General features: G+C 44.8%; 1 protein-coding gene across 4 annotated transcripts in view; it reads right to left on the minus strand.

Moving 5' to 3' along the window:
• Nucleotides 1-4,687: 4,687 nt before the first annotated feature.
• Nucleotides 4,688-20,173, minus strand: part of mroh1 (maestro heat-like repeat family member 1) — a 34,074-nt gene continuing 18,588 nt past the window's right edge. For 3 of the 4 annotated variants that reach the window (XM_018763033.2, XM_018763032.2, XM_018763035.2), the window contains 19 exons: nt 19,906-19,985; nt 19,442-19,580; nt 18,775-18,870; nt 18,521-18,625; nt 17,255-17,390; nt 17,049-17,161; nt 15,675-15,827; nt 14,661-14,815; nt 13,471-13,636; nt 13,096-13,298; nt 12,484-12,621; nt 12,126-12,240; nt 11,508-11,654; nt 10,340-10,528; nt 10,039-10,188; nt 9,769-9,903; nt 9,577-9,679; nt 9,251-9,316; nt 6,840-7,814 (listed from right to left, as the gene is read on the minus strand). In XM_018763033.2, the coding sequence (XP_018618549.2) occupies nt 7,738-7,814; nt 9,251-9,316; nt 9,577-9,679; nt 9,769-9,903; nt 10,039-10,188; nt 10,340-10,528; nt 11,508-11,654; nt 12,126-12,240; nt 12,484-12,621; nt 13,096-13,298; nt 13,471-13,636; nt 14,661-14,815; nt 15,675-15,827; nt 17,049-17,161; nt 17,255-17,390; nt 18,521-18,625; nt 18,775-18,870; nt 19,442-19,580; nt 19,906-19,985 (2,466 nt within the window). In that variant the 3' untranslated portion in view covers nt 6,840-7,737. Of the gene's footprint in view, nt 5,479-6,839; nt 7,815-9,250; nt 9,317-9,576; nt 9,680-9,768; nt 9,904-10,038; nt 10,189-10,339; nt 10,529-11,507; nt 11,655-12,125; nt 12,241-12,483; nt 12,622-13,095; nt 13,299-13,470; nt 13,637-14,660; nt 14,816-15,674; nt 15,828-17,048; nt 17,162-17,254; nt 17,391-18,520; nt 18,626-18,774; nt 18,871-19,441; nt 19,581-19,905; nt 19,986-20,173 lie in introns of those variants that run through there. The other variant, XM_018763034.2, reaches the window with a different exon arrangement.

The raw sequence follows: 20,173 nt of genomic DNA on the forward strand, positions 1-20,173 counted from the left end.
GCGCAACCTATTTAATAACGGCAGAAATTTTACAACTTTTCCGCACCGAGCAGAGATTGCGAGTCCGGAGACTGCGACGGGGGACGGTTCTGCGATTTGCGCGCAAACGTTTGCTCGGGATATTTCCAGACTCGACAGACGCGACACACTGCGCATACTGTGCAGATGTGTTATTTTGGTGAAGTCGGTAATGAGAAGCTAACGACTCTCCGTCGTCAAGCTCAGCAAGTGAAAAATAGCCAAACAAAAGAGAACGGAGAGCGCGTCGACGTCGCCTCTTCTCCCGTCTTTCTAATCAGGGACGTCGCGCAACCTGGTCGCCGACTTCTTAGTGAACAAAACGGCCTCTGACCTGGACGCCACCCGAAAGCAAAGATATGTTGTTTCCATGGCAACGGGGCAGCAGGCCATGAGTGGCCAACTATAGTGCCTACTGCAGCTCTCCAAAGTCTATATGCATATGACTGAGTACGTGATGGAGCTCTTTCTGTCTGCAGGTAGAGACACACACACACACACACACAAAAAGAGAGAGACAGTGCTGCCGCATTCGCTGCTCTCTTGAGCTGAAAGGAGAGACCTGAAGCCGAGGATAAGTCACGACCCTAGCTTTGACATCTTCCGACCCTAAACATTCCTGCCACACGGAGCAGCAGGTACCAGAGTGGAAAAGGAGTTAAAATTTGTCACCCTCGAACCCGGATTGCTGCAGCAAAATGCATCAAGTCAACTGCAGACCTGCACAACACATCAGGTATCTGTTGATTCGGCAATGATTCATTGAATGAAGCGATAACGTGATTTCAGCAGCATCTTTTGTTGGTGAATATAACATATTTTTCCACCATCACATTTCTTTGTCGAGGCACAACTTAAAGGACTCGTCCCGCTCTTGTGAAAATCTGGTCTCCCGACTCCTCGCGAACGCAGAGAGACGCCTGCTGCGGTCTGGATCGGTACAACACGGACACGTTCACGCGCAATAATGGAAGCGGCGCAAGTATGATATTGCCGCATCATAGTCAGGATTACGGAAGACACGATTTTGAATGCGAGCAGCCAAATGACGCAACGCAGAGACGCCGCCGACGTGCGCCTCGGCAGAGCATTAATCTCGCAGCGACAGCGTAATTGTCAGCCTTGCAACAGTCAACATTGAGGAATTCATCATGTGTCGAAATGATTAGGATTGCAATACGTGTCACGCTACAGAACCCTCCGCTGCAAAGTCAGGGATCATAAATCTTACTTTAGAGGGACCAAAACACTGGGAGAAGTATTTTCATACATTTAAAATTAAAAAAAAAAGAGAGGCCCGGACTTTCCGATGTGCAACAAGGAGAAATTAATTTGTAATTCCAGCTACACCGTCTAGATATTAATATTCCTTTCTTCATCCTACAGATGGAAACTAACATTCCTGTTATTACATGAAATCTTAAAACTGAAATCCATGTTACTGGGGAGGTTTGGTGGTTTGTTTCTAATTTCAGTGTTTAAGTTGTTCAGTCTCTCTGGAATCATCATTCACTGTGCCCTTCATCTCAAGAAAAGAGGAATGTTTCTACACACACACACACACACACACACACACACACACACACACACACACACACACACACACACACACACTTAGATTGACTGAACCGGGGTAAATTCCATAGTAAAAGCCTATGAGTTGACTCACTTTAAAGGAAGATGTGATGGTTTTCATACATATTCAGGACTCCTCTGTGCCGTGTGTAAAGGACGGCAGTCGTAGCGGTCGCCTCCTCCTCGCGAGTCCTGCTGGAGGACGGCGCTGCCCCAATCTAATCTTCCGAAAGCAAGGCCAAGGTCAAGTCTCTGAAGCAAATGATTTCCTCGCATCAGTTGCTCCCGCACTTACCAGTTGGACCCCCCTGGGAAAAGGAGAGTCGTACCTAATTTTCTGATTTATCTGCGGATGAACTCCCTTTGCGCATCTTCGGTGTTGTGATCTTCAGCCTGACATTAAAACACAAATGTGTGCAAGCACAAAGTGATTTAAATGACAGGTAACTGACTTACAGGACATTATGGGAAGCACAGAGTAGGAAATGCCCTTTAATAAAATGGATTATAATTTTAATGAAAAGTCAAATGTGGTTTTTGGTAACCTCTAGTATGACAGTGCCCTGAATGTCTCACAGTTATGGACCTCACTGCAACCTCTCAACCTTTGCACAGAGCATGCTGCAAAACTGCGACAAATGCTGCCAACACACTGATGCCTTACAGCACCTGCAGCGTGTATTAAGACATGGGTTCAAACTGGGCTCAGTCTTTATGGAGTTTGGATGGGTCTCTTCTGGGTGTTCTTGTCTGTCTCATCCCACAGTCCAAAGACGCACAGACACCGTCTTAAACCGCTCGTCCCGAGCGGAGTCATGGCAAACCAGAGCCTAACCTGGCAACACAGAGCACAGGCCTGGGGAGGAGGGGACACGCCCAGGACGGGATGTCAGTCCATCACAGGGCACCCCAAGCAGGACTCGAACCCCAGACCCGCTAAAGAGCAAGCCCCGGCCAAACCCACTGTGCCACTACGCCCCCAGTCCAAAGACATGTTTCAGGTAAAGAAGTGACTTTAAATTGCTATTAGTGTGTCCACAGGTCTGTGTGCACGATTGCCCACTATGCACGGGCATTGCATCCAGGGTGTACCTTCTCATGTCCTATCTCTCTGGGATAGACTCTGGATCACCGAAACCCTGCAGCGGACAAGTGTTAATTGATAAAAGACTGGTGGATGCATAGACTCGCTCCAAACTCTTTAAAACAACTAGAAGCCCTGCAAAACTGCAGCGACTTTCCGGAGATCATTCCGCTAACATCGGTACGGGTGATCCGAAACATCACTCAGAGATGTTTACATCGACATTACATTGATTTATTTAGCACTCACTTTTCTCCAAAGCAACTTCCAATGAACTGTATGTAGTGTTATGAGCCCACACACCTTATTCACAGCAGTGACTTACACTGGGTCACTCATCCATACATCAGTGGAACACACACTCACACTCTCTCTAGGGGAACCTGAACAGCATATTTTTGGACTGTGGGAGGAAACCAGAGCACCCGGAGGAAACCCACGCAGACACGGGGAGAACACGCAAACTCCACACAGACTGAGTGGGGATCGAACCCACGTCCTCTCACACCACCCAGGTGCTGTGAGACAGCAGCGCTACTTCCTGCGCCACCGTGCCACCCCGTGGTATGGATGACTATGGAAGATGTGATTGGAACAATTCACATTTTACATTTATTTAGCAGACGCTTTTCTCCAAAGCGGCTCGCGCTGGATACTACATAGCGTTTCAGCCCACACACTTTATTCACCAAGGTGATTTACAACACAACGTCACGACAGATGAACGCCACCGAAACAGTCACATCCAGTCCACGTACGTTCGTCCTCCGTAGGGCCTCGCTCTCTTTTTCCTTCTCCCTTCGAAGTCTCGCGGTCAGCTTTCCGGAGGAGGAGTTCCTTGACGGGGCCCGTCGCCTCCGTCAGCGGGACGCAACAACCTTGCTCCAAGCCGATGCGGTCCCACGGAGACGGCATGTTTGCTGACCTCCCCCAGGCGAGTGGCACCGAAGCAGTCACTTAGGCCTGCCACTCACACTTGAAAGTGCGGCAGCATTAGTGTGCGGGGCGCGTGCACGCCGACGGCGGCTGGTTAAAAGGGCCCGGCGACCAGAGGCGTTATCAGCCTTTAACAAATGGGCTCTAATCCCCTATCGATGGGAGGGGAATGGGGGGAAGAAGAAAAAAAAACAAAAAAAAAAAAAAAAAAAAAAAACCAATTGAAGTCGATACGAGGTGTGCCTGACAAAATATGCACTTGATTGCACTGAAGGACAGACAGGTGAGTTTGAGAAGGTAATCCAACACGTGGCAGCAGAACAGAGGCCCGACACTGCGCACACTGACACCTCTCTGGGCGTGAATGACCATCGCGAAGGACTTTTCACATTGTCACAAAAAAAAAAAAAAAAAAAAAAAAAAAAAAAAAATCACTGTTTTCTTGACCCCTCAGAAAATTCATCATCCATTTTTATAAAATTTAATACTTGTTTATACGTATATAGACCTGATGTTTCTGTCCAAGACAACTTAGAATTTTAGGTTTGGAGACTAAGCTACTAGAACGTACTATGAAATTTATATAGCTGGGTAATTTTTACCGAATCATTTCAGGATAAAGGACCTTGCCTAAAGGTACGACAGCAGAAGTGGGATTCGAACCCGAGGCCTTCGGACTGCACAGCAACAGTTTCTACTAATGCACCACCTGGTGCCCATTATACAACTGGATTTCCTTTTTGTTGATGATCGTTCTTCCATCTCCAAGGTGTTATGAAATTATACGGCAGAAAAGCATCAGCCCGAATTTCCCCGAACTCGATGCCTCGCAGGTTCAGCTTTGCGTCCCTGAAGCCCAGATGTTGCCCGGCGTTTCAGACTCGAACGGACCGTGAACTTCAGCTCCATCTTGTGACCACACTGCAGTTCTTTTATTGTCCCTCTGCTGATGCATTACGACGAATCGAATCAACCTGGAGAAAAGGCACTTTTCCTCTTTCTAGGTGCTGATGTGGAAAGGACAGCACGCTGAACCGCATTAGCGCAGACTTCACGCCACACACGCTCATGAAACAGAGGCGGTTTAACAGACTTCCGAAATACTGTACGTTTCGCTGCGGAAGAAAGATCATCCGACAGGCCAGCTTTTTCAAAACAATACAATCATGTTCCTCAGCACTTCGGAAAGAGCATTCGACGGCAAAACGCACGCACACGAAAAACAGACAGGTCTCAGCTGCTCATTGCAAAGTGCACCAAGATTCATAGTTTATGAAAGAGAATAATACATGAAAGTCAAAGTACCAGGTCAAGCCAAGAATGCTTGGGAAAATGTTAAATAATCTCGGAAATGAAACGTAAAGGCCTGGAAATCTACATGAAAATGGGGGAAAAAAAAAAAAAAACTGATATGAATATAATTGTTTGGACATTTATAGCTATAATTAAAATTTTGATTACTGACAAGTATTTTTTTTCAGTTAAATCTTTTCATTCATCCATCCATTATTAGCAACCGCTTGCCAGGATCGCAGTGGTTTGGAACCTATCCCAGAAGCAGAGGGTGCAAGGCAGGGTAAATGTGGAATGGAAGACTGGTCTATCACAGTGCAATAATCTCACACACACACACACACACACACACACACACACACACACACACACACCAAATGTCACCTGCACACCGAAACACATCTCTGGACTGTGGAAGGAAACCAGAGCACCTTGAGAAGACTCACATGAACATGGGAAGAACATGCGAACTTCCTGCAGACTAAGCAGTATATGAGCCCCCAGCGCAGAAGCTGCGACGCACCAGTGCCACTTCTGGCCCCACCGTTCCTTTCAAACTAGTCGAATGAGACCTACAAAAAGAGAAGAGCTCTTACCTGGTGTCTCCTCACCTGTGTCAGAGTTCAAAATGTACTTCACAAGTCAGAAAGCATCCCTGTAAGCTTGGCAGGATTCTGACAGCTGAGGTTGAATTTTTTTTGTTGCCTGGGGAGTTCTGCACAGCACATTGTTACCAGCTGTCAAAAATAAACATTAAATGGGTACAAAGATACTGAAACTAGTGTAGCCTGTAGGTCTCCCCGAGATAACACATGAATAGCACTTCACGGACTTATAAATCTGCACACAAAGTATTCCGCACATCATAAATGTCAGCAGGTGGCATGGTGGTTAGAGTCATCCCCTCGTGTTCAAAATTCTTACATTAGAGAATGATGCTGTATTAATGGGTACATCATTCTTGGAGAAAAACACCATATAAATCAAATTATAAATACAAGGATGCTGCTAAAGTTCTCCTGTGGAAATCAACAACACTGTCAACAATCAGGGCAACTAGGAGCTATGTGGTTACAGCTGCTGGTTTTGAACCCTAAGGTCACAGGCTCAAATCCCACCTCCACCTGTAGTACCCTTGAGCAAGGTACTTACCCTAAATTACTCCACTACAATTAACCAGATGTATAAATGGGCAAATAATTGTAGATACGTAGCTTAACATCGTAAGTTGCTTTGGAGAAGGGAGAAAAAAAAAAAAAAAAAAAAGTGTCAGTTAAATGAATAAATGTAACAATTTCCAGTGTGTTACAGCAGGAGGAGAAAACACACTGCAGTTTGGCTTAAATTCAAAACAAATATAAGCAGGTGTTCAGATAACCTTTCATCATAAAAAGCCAATATTTTAAATGTGATTAGAGAAAAGCGATAACACCAGAAGAAATGAAAATGTCGGCTGACCACAGCACGTAATTTAATCCTTCACGTATGCTAATATTGCAGAAAACTCACCATGACATACATTGGTATCACTGCACTATAAAAATAAAAGCTTTTTACAACACATCATACACCTTGTGGAATAATCACTTTAATTCACTGTAAAATAAAACATGATTACAATAATCACTCAATTTTCTCCATCAGGAGGGCAGTCGCTGGAGCCTTAATATAGTGCATTCTATAAATATCGCTTTAAAAAGCAAAAAAAAAAAAAAAAAAAAAAAAACACTTAACCCCTAAAGGTGACACCAACAGTCATGGTTTGTTCACAGCAGCACTAGAACATTCCTAACACCGTCACCTTGCACCGAAAGCGGAAAGGAATAGATCTAGTCCCATGGCGGCCTTAAAACAAAAGATAACAAATAACTGTGTGCCCACCTGCCCAGTACCACCTGTACGTACATTTACACAATTTCATCATCAATCCACCAGACCGTGTAATGCGTTGCATGTAAGAAAAGGTCAGGCTACGATGTAGCGCAACGCACTGTAACGTCATTCAAGTTGATTAATTGTTCCCATTGCAACGTTAAGAGGGACGGACTTCAAATATCCACTAAAAATTTCTGTCAAACAAATAAGACTGTCGCGGAGAACAACACTTGATGGGGACGGGATGAGAAGAGGAAGTATGTGAAAAGGGAATATTGCATTTGTTTTTTTTTTTTTATTTCGTAGCTACTTTATATAGCAGAATTTGGCACTCAGGAATGCAGCATTTCCTCGAGATTGCCCGTTGTGACTACATTTTCTGCCTGGAAGCACAAAAAAAAAAATACATTTTGAAGGGCTTTGTGAATAATCAACCTGTGTGACATTGGGGCTCAGTCGCGGTTGAGCTACCCGACGCTCGGCCGAACCGAGAGTAGAGGCTACTTCTCCATACAGTCCCATAACAACTCCATTCCTGTATGTCACATGCCGATTATTGCCGTTCCCCCTACATCGCCCAGAAAGCGGCTCCGTTTATGTCATCGAGAGAGGTGAAATTGTTTGATAGTCCTGACCAACAGTGAGGTAAAATTACACGTGGTCATCAGATCGTAGTGGTGTGAGCTTGAGCAGCTTCGAAGAAACACAGCAAACGGGCTAATGTGAGCGAATAGTACCGAATATTACCACCGACGTTCATCCTCCCTTGATAGTGTAAAAAATGCAGAGAAACTGTAAAATGTCCCTACTTTTATACAGAGCCGGCAGGAGCTGGAATGAGGCTGAATTCACTAGAACACAGAGCTACACAGTCTTTGGTCACTAAATTCTTCAACGGGCAATTCAAGTACGATGTCGGAGTCTTTTAAAAGAAACTACAGATGGATCTGGGCAGATCAGTGGAAGTGCCCCATAGCTTCTGCAGCTTTGGCCCGTACCAGAGGTTCGGGATCCTGGAGCAGCAAGACGAGACCTGGAGAGAGAAGGTGAGTCAGCATTTTAATCCTTTTACCTGTCAAAGCGATAAAATGAACTCACCGGCTACCTAACCGCCTATGCAGGTGGTCCCCGTTTTACGATGGAGTTACGGTCTGCGAAACCCATCATAAGTCGAAAATATCGTAAGTGCATTTAAGGGAGGGGCGCAGCGGGTCTGACCGAGTCCTGCTCTCCGGGGGGTCTGGGGTTCGAGTCCCGCTTGGGGTGCCTTGTGACAAACTGGCGTCCCATCCTGGGTGTGTCTCCTTCCCCTCCGGCCTTACACCCTGTGTTACCGGGTAGGCTCTGGTTCCCCACGACCCCGTATGGGACAAGTGGTTTCAGATGGTGTGTGTGTGTGTGTGAGTGTGAGTGTGTGTGTGAGTGTGTGTGTGAGAGAGAGAAAATGCATTTAATACCCATAGTACACATCTCTGTGTGACAGACTAGGAGATGTGGATGTATCGCTCGACATATCACATGCCCGGGGGCGGGTCAGAATTCGAAGTACGGTTTCTACTGAATGTCTATCACCAGCCTACCATCATAAAATTGAAAAGTCCAACCGTTGCGAATCGCAGACTACCTGTTATTAAACACCAAGTCTCCTGTAACTTCATCTTTCAGCAGTGATTACAAAAATGAAGATATTTGCTCCTCGAACATTAATGTTTGCAATACTAATATTCAGGAACATTAACATTCTTGCTATATGTTTAACAGCATCTTATTCAGTAATATCTTCCAAAAAAAAAAAAAAAAAAAAAAAAAAAAAAAAAAAAAAAAAAAAAAAGAATAAATAAATCAGGTTGCTGCAGAGCAAATGGGACCTGTATTTATATGACCGGCCAACAGATGGCAGTAAAAAGAAAGCTGCATATGTTTATGGCTTGAATCAGTCAACAGGTGGCACTTGGAGTCTACAATGAACACATTTTGTTTTCAGTCTTTCAAAATGTATTTTACACACACACACACACACACACACACACACACACACACACACACACACACACAGTCTGAAGCCGCTTGTCCCAAGCGAGATCGCAGTAACCCAGCAACACAGGACGTAAGGCCGGAAGGGGAGGGGACACACCCAGGATGAGACGCCAGTCCGTCACAAGGCACCCCAAGCGGGACTCGAACCCCAGACCCACCGGAGAGCAGGACCTGGCCAAACCCGCTGCACCACCATGCCCCCGAAATGTATTTTAATGTTGCTTGAATTTTTTGTAACAAATGTTGCTTTTTATTATTGCTGTACATAACCCAAAAATTAATAGAGGGTAGTCTGTATTATTAAGTTTTTATTGAAACCTAATGGTTAGAGATTTACAAAGAGAAGTAAAGGCAGATTTCTGGTTCCAGCTGTGTAAGTTGAGGACCCAGTGTACATATAATTGCAACAGGGAGCTGCAGGGAGTTGCTTACCTTTTGTTATACTCCCCATGTTCAAGTGAGAAAAATACTCTTCTGGAAGATTTCCCAGCAGAAACCCTAGATATTGAGAACAACAGATTTGTGTTGAAATGCACAGCTTCTTGGCTTCTTCCAGGTAATGACTTCATGGCAGATCACTACAAACTAATAAAGGAAGATGCTCACATGCCTTAGCTCACATTTTACTTCATGCCTATTAGGATTATTGCAAAGGTTAATCTTTCAGAAGACACTGTCATGCAAAGGAAATCCTCCTGCGAAGGTCAAGAGATCGAGAAATCTGGGACCGTAAAAGGTACTCAGGAGAAGTGCCTTACCTATAAACATAGCTGCACCAGCTCGCACCTCAGCCCAGTTGCTTTTGAAAAACTGGATGACGGTGATGTGGTAGAAGTTGAGCATGCTGGGGAAGTCTTGAATCTGTTGGGGGTGAAGAAATGAGGCAGTGTCTCGCCAAGGAGGTTGGCATCATTATGAGCACGGCCGAGCCGTTTCAACCCGTCACTCACAATGTATTTGGTGAGGTCGTTGACGAACTCGCCGTAGTGCAGGCCTTTGTCCTCGTGTAGGTGGTTCTGGAACATAGTGGCGATCTGCTCCGAGCCCACCACTGGAGCGCACACCCGCATGGCATACTTCGAGGCCTGCCAGGACAATGAGGTAACACAGCGATGGCCATCATCATCTAAACCAAAGGCTTAAGTAAAACAAGGCTTGCCTGCTGCAAAATGCTGCCAATTTTCAACGTGCATCTAAGCGTGAACATGGGCTGCCCTTACCTTGACCACCTGTGGACTGGGGTCGTTAAGATGCAGAAGCAGGCTGACCAGCACATTGTGGATCTGGTCCTTAAAGACGGGTTCCCCGGAACCAAATTTGGACAGATTACCCAGCAGCATGATGGAGGTACAGCGAATCTCATCATTCTCCTGTAGAATCAAAATGACCACAATGAGGAACATAATGCTGAAAAATTAGAAGGGAAAATTAAAATAAAAAAAAACCCTTGTTATTGTACTGGGGTGACACAATTCAGAGCATCTGGATGCAATAAGACCTCAGAAAGACAAATCCACTCACACTCTCCAGGAAGGGCTTGATCTTCATGAAGATGTAGACCACCAAGAGCTGCACGTTCTTCTTGTCCAGGTAAAGGAGGACTTTGGAGAGGCCGGACATTGCCTCAAGGGTGATGCGCTTACCGGGGTCATCTTTCTCCTCCATTCCTGAACTCATGGCTGCCAGTAGCTCCTTTGCATACTTGTTCACCTGTTGGTGGAGGACACAGCAACTCTGATTTGTCACACAGGGCTTTGTCTCAAGAAAATTAAGCATCTATAAGCACCCGGCACAAGTATCCATTTTCTGCATATAAAGCTTTAACATTTGTGGCACTTTCAGCGTTTTAAATTAATGACATTTGGAAATGTCCCCCCAGGGCTTTATAGAAGCATTTCTCAACACCAACCCACGTGCTGGTTTTCGTTCAAACTGATTGTGAAATTAATGAGCCACAATTGAGCTGTTCACTGAATTAATGACACAATTCAAATCCTTTTCAGCCAAAAGTGTTAGCTGAGGACACGCTTCAATTTGTAATATTTGTGAAATACTCGCATTCCCCCAGTGAAGAACAAAAGTAAATAAGTTCAATATTTCTCTTTAAAAAAAAAAAAAAAAAGTGTGGGATTGGATTACACAGTGCTTACAATGAATGCCCGTGCCATCTCTTTCTGACTTTAATCAATAATTTACATTTATTAATACAATATTTAAACTCAGTACTCATTTATTCTGCTTAAAGCAAATTATAAAACATTCACTAGAAAGGAGAATTTTATTACCATCAATGGCCCAAGCAACCATTTTCTAATGCGTGTTCCTTAAAACTGTTTAACATGCCTGAAAATTTTATATTCTATTCAACTTAATTCTGCAATTACCAGCTTAGTCCAGGAACCATAATATCTGCTCTGCTCAGTCACATTCAAATACCATCATGTGCCATGGGTTCTGAACTTGTCTAGAAAAATGTAAGAACCAACAACATTGCTAAAGAACAAAGCTGGAATAATTGAGGCGAAGCACAACGGGGGGGGAAAAAGAAAAGAAATGGGGAGGTATATCATTATTTCAATATCAACAAACTTGCTGGCAAAAAAGAAGAAACAGGAGGAAGAGTATTCCTGGGGAGACCCCTTCGGTGCTGCGTCGAAGCACACGAGCCGTAGAGGAGTTTGCTGGGCACCTTCTCGGGAGAGCCCACGGCGATGTTCCCCAGGCCCCGGATGGCGAGCATGCGCACTGTGCTGCACTGGTCCGAGATGCGCTCCATCATACTGTTCATCAGCATGTCCATCATCATCAGTTCTGTCACCACGTGGTGGTTGAGTAGCTGCGGAAGACGGTGCCGCATGCACACACAAAAAAAGAAAGAAAAAAAAAAAAATACATCACACCTCTACACTGCAAAGTTTCACACCAGTATTATGTTCTTCTACTCCAGAGTAGAACTTCTCATACTCTATTTCAAGCCTAAAATGTAACATAGTTATCAGTATAACTCAGCTGAAAACAAACAAATATGAACAGCTTACTTTGTCTGACCAGAATGCCAGGATACAGGATACCCTAAGCAGTAACCCCAGGACACCAGTAGGTGGCAGTACATACTTTTTCCATGGATACTCATGTGGCAAACAGCACTTGAGCGCTCTTTAAAGCGCTTCTGCTCTGAGAGTCATTGAAGTGCTCTTTACAGACTGAATCACAGCTCTCCACGCACAATGTGACGGGATAAACATCTATTCTGTCAGTTACATCCAGAACCCCAAACCCTCCCGCGCTGAGCATCTTCGGCCCTCACCTCCGAGAAGAACGCAATGACAGTGATCCTCTGGCACTCGTAGATATTGTTCAGAGAGGGGCACAGATTCTCCACGATGGTTGGCAGGCGAGGGCCCGCGTGCTTCGCCATGGCCCTGGGGGCATCACAACGGGAACACGGTAGCTCAGGCTTGGGGGACCTCGTTCAAAAGCAGCTTCTTTTGGGATTAGTAAAGTTGTCTGCCATTCATTCAGTTCTACCCTTAAGAGACTGCTGTGTATTTGAGTGCAATAGCATTACTAAGAAAAGGCAAGAAATGTTTCAAGCGCGCAGGCATCGAGCCCAGGAGGACAGGTCTCTCGGTATATATCTCCGGAACCATGTGACAGGGGTGTACCTAGCCAGCAGAGTGACACCATCCATATGTTTCTTGGGGTCCTGCATCTTTTCCCATGCACCCTCTGAATCCAGGGGCTTCAAAACTTCTTCCAGCTGCGCCCGGGCCAGCAGAATCCGCAGCGCCTCCACTGCCACCCTATCACCACGGTGACACAAACATATAACCTTCATGGTGATTGACAGTGGTGGACATTCCAGTACAGCGTTGATGTGTGGGATAAAAGTATTCATCAAAAAAGGGTTACTAATACTTTCTGAAGGAAAATTCTAGTAAATGCCACTTCCGTTTTCATACTTTTTCAGTTTTAAGATTAATTTGTTTTTAGCCCATGTTATAGCTAAATTAACTTGTAGCATTTGTCCAGTTTATACAGATGGGCATTTTAAATAAAAGTGATTCAGGGTAAGTACCTTGATCAAGGGTATTACAGGTCTAGTGAGAGCAGGAGTGGGGCGGAAACCTGCAATCTTCATGTCACAAGTCCACGTCATTGATCGCAAAGCAATCTTCTGCCACCTTACGGAGTAGAACTGCTCACTGCAGTAAAAACCCTTTTGCCTCCTCTCCTTTCAACTCTATGGGGAGGAGGCAGGCTGAAACGATGCTCACCCACACACATCGAAGGACGAGGGAAACTTCCCTGACTGCTTCCTCTCAGGGCCAATGCTGTTGCTGTTGATGTCCTTGGGGACCTGGACACCGACGCTGGACCCTAGGCGCACCAGCAGGGTGCTGAAGAGTCTCGGGAAGAGGGCCACCACGGCATCGGCACTCTGGCCATTCAGCATGATCTCTCGTAAGGCACATGTCATCTGTCAAAGCGGGAGGAGGGGGACAGCCGGTCAGCACAGGGCCCAGCAAAACCTTTCTCATGCTCTGCACAAGGGAACCACGTGGTGTTCTACAGTCCTCAGCCAAACAGTTGATGGTTTTAATCCCTGCTGTAAAACTTCCAAATGAATTGTATCAAAGCTGCATGCTCACAGCTAAAGGGGGTCCGGTGGCGAATTTGGACATGCCCGGCCTCAGCATCGACTCCTTCTTGTCTGCGTAGGGGGCCATGACGGCCAGCTTCTCCATCATAATCTCCATGATCTGGGAGGCCAGGGTGCTGTCAGCACCCAGAGCAATCCACATCTCACAACTCCAACTGAGGATAAAAGAGAGACATCCTGTTTGTTATGGAGGTGACTACAGTAGTCTGGCACTATAGCAGCAGCGGAGCCTTCACACATCAAAACTTCAGTAATGTAGTCACTCAGAGTGGCAGACTGCAGCACTCAGAACAGTGTTAAAGTCCTGGACTGGGTCCTCAACTTATCAGCACAACTGGGGCGGTCCTTAATAAAAGACTTCCGGCAATTCACTTACAGGTTATGTTCTGTATAAGCATCAGATATAGCTATAATAAATTTAAAAAATAACTTGTAAGACTTTAATATTAAACTTGAAGCTGAATTTATCGATAGTTGGCATTCACTGATGCCAGACACAAACCGTTAACACTACAGAAGCAAGTTGAATTGAGATGGTCCGACACTCCTATTCTGTTTGAGTATGTTTTAGCAGCATCTACCAGCTGGGCAAGTAAACACAATTCAGGTTCAATTCACAACAAACAGAAATTTTACAAAATAGATGAGTGAAGAAAATGCCATTTAATACAAATAATGTTTAAAAATTGACACTCGTCTACTCTTAACATCAAGAGCCAGTGAAACTCAAATTCATTTCCTGACAAGCCATGTTTCAGCTGGTTGTCACAGCAACTAACTAGTCCACACACACACACACACACACACACACACACACACACACACACACACACACAGGACGGGATGCCAGTCCATCGCAAGGCACCCCAAGCAGGACTTGAACCCCAGACCCACGGGAGAGCAGGACTCGGTCCAACCCACTGCGCCATCGCACCCCCTTCTAACTAGTCCAATCACTAGATAATATTACAGTCTATACCGAAACACAGGACCAAATACTCCATTTCCTAAACCCAGAGCAAAAGAAGCAATCCACAGGTGTTCCTCTTAACAAAAAAAAGTAGATAAGTACATGACAGAAGATGTTAGACACCCAAGAACAGTTTCACATCCCTGGTATGAAATAAGTAAATATGAGCTGTGAACTGCAAGACTACAAAGCTGTATTTCAGCTGTCACCTGTCAAAGGGCAGGGGGTAAGCGATGAGGGTGTTGACCACCGTCTGCAGGTGCTGCGTAGCCAAGATGAGGACGGACTGGGCGACGGCCACCTTCACCTGCTCTTCAGAGATCACTTGCAGCCGGATGTGCAGAACCTCCAGCATCTCGGGGACCTGAGAGACAGACACGCATGGGGTCATCAGCGATGATCCCACCACTGCACAAGCATGAGTCAAGAAGAAAAGCTGCTCCTTCAAATATAAATTAAGGTGCTGGATTCTACTTGTCCAGTTACCATGTGTGGTGAGAACTACAGTAAAACAGATTTATACTTTGCATTAAGCTGGAAAAAAATTACTGTAAACCATGAAATAATCAGTTTGAGTCACATCCCTCACTAAGGTACCAGTTCCCTTGAACATCATACTTACCCTGAACTGGTAAAGCTGTAGGAAGGTACCACATGCTGTATGTAGCCTTCGAAGAAACATCATCTGCATGACTAATTAAATTAGTCGTATAGGTGGCGCATAATTCTGTTAAATACTGATACCCCTGCTCCTCCTAACTCATTTTATTTGTAAAATAAAGATTTAAAAGACATCTAAATTTATTTGCTGCTACCTTCTATTAAAACCTCAAATAAAGCTTTAATGAAAAACACTTTGTACCCTTTATAAAGTGATCCCTTATATAATGGGTTCCTGTACAAAAAAAAAAAAAAAGCTACAGCACTTAATTCATATGCTTTTTTTTTTTTTTTTTTTTTTTAAATTCCACACCTTACGTAATCATTTTACTTACAAAATTTTTATTTTATGGCATTGCCCCTTGCATCAGACCTTTTGAGACAATTGTACACTTTTGGTGTATAAAAGCCAAAAGGTTTTTTCCTCCTAATTCTTGTGTCAAACTTCCTGTAAGTGCAGGCATCTCAACGTTACAGAAATAAAACAATAATATAACATTTCATCTCATACTACGAGTGCTGAGATGCTTTCCTTGTGGGTTCTGCGGAGAGACAGTCCTTACCAGATCCTGTAGTCCTGCACCCCTGTTTTTAAGGAGTGTGTTAAGCATGACGCTGGAGGCCCGGGAGCAGTTGGCCTGGGGGTCCACCAGACCCTCGAACAACATGAAGATCAGCGTGATGAGCTGCTGCTGCGGCAGGCGCTTGCTGATTATCTGAGGGTACAGGAGGATAGGACATCGCCCAGTGTTAACAACGCAAGTTTGTAAACCAGAACGTTGCCGATTCAAGCGCCAGAAGGGAACTGCTGAGGTAACCAAGATCCTTCAACTTCACGTACTAGTGCTTGAAGTTTTATGAATATCACTGGGTCGGCGGCAGAGACTAAACCCATAAATTGAACATATGTCTGCATATACAGAACAAGGGCAAAACGTTGTGTAATATTTTGCACATGTGATCATATAGCATACTATAAGTTCCAGAAATCCTTTAAATTGTCATAAAAATTAAATGTTAATTTTTTTAAGCAGAAAACTAAACACGCTGGTCATCCACATATTTACAGAGGGAACTTCGCGTGTAGACCATAGCAATAAAATGTATTTTATTGCCAAGTATTTAACAGTAAGAGGCCTACATTCCAAAAAAAAAAAAAAAAAAAAAAAAAAAAAAAAAAATGGTTTGTCTAACAATAAAAAAAAAAAAAAGGGGGGGCATATGAAACTTTTGTTAAAGTTTCTTTCAATGCATGAGTGAACCGCAATCCAGCGAGTTCGTACCCTTTCACATCCCCAGAATAAATGTATAAAAGTGCCTGGACGGGCTTTGCATTTAAAAGCCAGCCTCGGGAATATTGTGTGAAGACACAGTGGAGTGAAGAAGATTCAGTGAATGAACTTGCAGTTCTGTACATGAATGCTGAACAAAATGCAGACAGGGGAGACTTCAGCACATACAAACAGCTATTCATCCTCGGTGAAAGACAAGTCAAGGCCCCGTTCCCAGGTCTCCCTCAGCGAAGCACAAGAACACGTACCAATACTTATTAAAACCGTATATAACGCAAATATCACACCCCTGGAATTGTTTGGGGTGGTTTCTCAGCTTTAGTTAACTCTATAGACTATTCTCATTTTCTAGGATGTAATACAATGTCACAGTTGCTAGTATTAAGTCTCTGCTGAGTAGATCAAAATTATTTCTTAGGTGGTTGAAACTTACCATTTCTTGATCTGCAAACAATATAAGCAACACCCCCAACATGGGGATGTGGGTTGCGAGCAACCGGAGGCCATAATGATAAAATGTTTGGGGTCCCCAGATCCCTCCAAAATGTTGTTCTGGGCAGCTGCTCTGGCACTGGAATCCAGGCTCACCCTCGAGTGACAATGGGTTGTGGAGGACTTCCCTAGGGAACTTGCAGAGCTGCTTACCTTTGTGAGACCGGAGCAGGTCGTATAGAGCACAGTGGGATCGGGGCTGTTGAGCTTCTCACGGAGGGTGATCAGGCTCTCCACGGACTCGTCTTTGTAGTCCAAGGCAAACCCTGCACCAAGGGCGGCGTGAGAACCGTTGTCTCGCAATCCCACCCATGTTGTGTTAATAGGAGACAACTGAAAAGCGCCTGCCTTTCACTCACCATCGTAGCGCAGCTGGATGTAGAGCAGCGTGTAGATGCAGTCAATAGCAGCCCTGCGGACCAGGGGGCTGGAGTCTGTGCAGCGGGGGGACAGACGTCCCAGCAGGGCGCCCAGGTTGTGGAACGTCACCATGTTCTGTTAGGGACATGGAAAAAATCTATCCGATAGCTCACAAAGTTAAAAACCGCATGTAAAAATCACTGCAACAGAAGTGTGTGTGTTTGAGGGTTAAAGATCTCATGCCAGCTGCCTCCTTCTGACAAATTTATAATGCCTGAATGTGGCTCTCATGCCAGACAACCAGTGGGACATGAGGACGAGAGGAGCTACACAGCTTGAGATTTGTCTAGATGTTGCCTTTGCATTTTCGTCACCAACATCGTCGTTAATCAAATGTAAGTGGATTAAGTTTTATCGCGTAATTTTTCTCAGTGAGGCTCTACCAGCCACTTGGAAACAATATTAGGTAACCGATGAAATGACAAGGTGTCAAACTGGAACACTCAAGACTAAAGCATTAGCAAAATAGTTATTATTGGTTAGTATTATATCATATTTATAACTATTTTGGTAAATCCAAAGACATGCTGTTCAGGTTCCCGCCATTGTGTGTGTGAGAGACAGAGAGAGTGTGTGTGTTCCACTGATTTGTGGATGAGTGACCCAGTGTAAATAGTGTATCTAGCAGTGTAAGTCACCGCGGTGAATAAAGTGTGTGGGCTCATAACACTACATAGAGTTCATTGGAAGTTGCTTTGGAGAAAAGCGTCTGCTAAATAAATACAAATGTAAGCTCATGTGTGCTCTCCGATCTTTGCTTTATTTTTCATATATACCAGGGGTTCTGAGCTTCCAGGCCCTTAAGTAGAGGGCCCTTTACTGGACACTAATTTGAAATATCCTTTTCTAGGAACTTCTGACCAAGAAAGGTCTGTTGGTATCTGTTATAAATAAAAATGTTTTATAGCCTGATGGAGTAGTTGGAAAACAGGAAACTGCTGTTATTTATATTTATTTAGTTGATGCTCTTCTTCAAAGAGACTTACAGTGTTAACCTACTTACAGTGATTTACACTTTTATACAGCCGAGTAACTTTTACTGGGAAAATGTAGGGTTAGTTCCACGATCAAGTGGATAACAGCATGCGCTGGGAGTGGAACCTGGCTCCTTTCCCTGAAAAAGTGGCAGTTGTAACCGCGGCACCACCTGCTGCCCCAGGTTAATATTTATACCAGGTATATTTTTTTTTCCACAACACACAAACCTTCACATTGAGTCTCTCCAAGTAGAAGTCGAGGATCTCTGCTGTTGTGCTCACGGCCCTCTCACGCTCGTGGTCCATCCTGGAGCTCAGATAACCCTCAATGTGCTGAGGTAGGGAATGGAGCAGGGGATGGAAGAACATGATACCAGGGTGTTACACACTGACTGGGTTTTTTTTTTTTTTTCTTCTAATATTTCCAGTTTTAAGAAACTCTAGCCCAAGAAACTCCTCAGCTGGCTGGATCACCTTCTTACCTTAAATATGCTCTGGAGACCATCTGGGCTCAAATCTCTCGCCAACATGTTTCTCAGCAAATCATGAAGCGCGTTGAAGGTATCAACGTACAGGGCCTGAGAAACGACATTTTTTTTTTTTTAAAAGTTTAACAGATCTGATGAATAAACGATGTGCCACGTCCTCCCAGCTCTTCCGCAGCAGTTGTAGGGCACTTATGTGCTGCTTTGCTTTCAATCTTCTGTCCAGTTCGTCCCATACAGGTGTTTCACCAGGTGTACTCAAATTATTCTATGTTACATAAAGTCTCCTTATCTCTTAGCCATTTCATTATTTTTATTTACTGCGTAAAACAGAATGAAATAAACACCCATCGTTGCCAGGGAAAAAAAGAAAACTTGAGGATCTTATTGGCTGTCTGAGCCTCAATCCATCGGTCTGTACCACATCACGCACTGCAGACAGCAGCCAGAGGTCAAGTGGCACAACCTCCCTGTCACCTGAGCAGAAGTTAGAAAAAGTGAACTGAAAGAAAGATAAACAGTATCATTTGTGCGAGTCGCCTTTGGCCGCCGTGAGTAAAAGAGCACAGATGCCTTGTGGAACCGTAACAGTTAATATTTTCCACCGCGAGAGCTCGCACGCAGGGAGCCTCTGCTTAGGCAGCCTGACAGGAGCAGCCCTCACCTCCCTCTGCTGCGGGTCCAGCACCTCGTCCTCTTTGTTCCCCTCCACGACCTCAGCGGGGGGCAGCCCGTACGCGCTGTTTAGACAGGTGCGCAACATGTCGAAATTCTCGTTCTCCGTCAGCACGGGGTCTAGGTTACTGGGCGAGGCGGTCAAAGGCAAACAGTTGGACACTGCGCGCTCACAGCGGACAGCTCGAAACATCTGGCACGAAGCACGCTTAAGCACGAGCGTGTTTTCGGGGGTTGTCTGTGGAGCCGACTTTGAAAAATTTAGTGTTACGGTTGGGAATCTTGAGTGCCGGACAAGCGTTTGAGTGAGGAACTGACTACGAGAATGAAGCAACGGTCATGATATCGGGACATAATGAAAAAAGAAAAACAGCAATGAGGGGCAGAAAAGGGGGCCTGCAAAGCATGCTTAAGGGCTACAGCGTGTTAAACGCATTTTTTCCAGAAGGATACACCAGGTCAGCACATGCGGCCATTGCTAGATGGCGCACTGGAGTCCGTATGGTGTCTGCAGGCTCCGCTTTTACGAAGTCCTGCCAGAGAAACACAAACACGGTATAGACAACATGAATGCTTGCGTAATCAATGTTACCCTGCTATATAAAAGGGTAAATCACTGTCAGTCACTTTATACTAAGTGGCTGCAGAGAAAAGTGTCAGCTAAATAAAGTAAGTACTTTGTTTCTTAACTGGCACTTTTACTCACAGCACCTTTTCCCAT

The sequence above is a fragment of the Scleropages formosus genome, chromosome 18, assembly GCF_900964775.1.
Source record: "Scleropages formosus chromosome 18, fSclFor1.1, whole genome shotgun sequence".
NCBI classification, from domain to species: Eukaryota; Metazoa; Chordata; class Actinopteri; order Osteoglossiformes; family Osteoglossidae; genus Scleropages; species Scleropages formosus.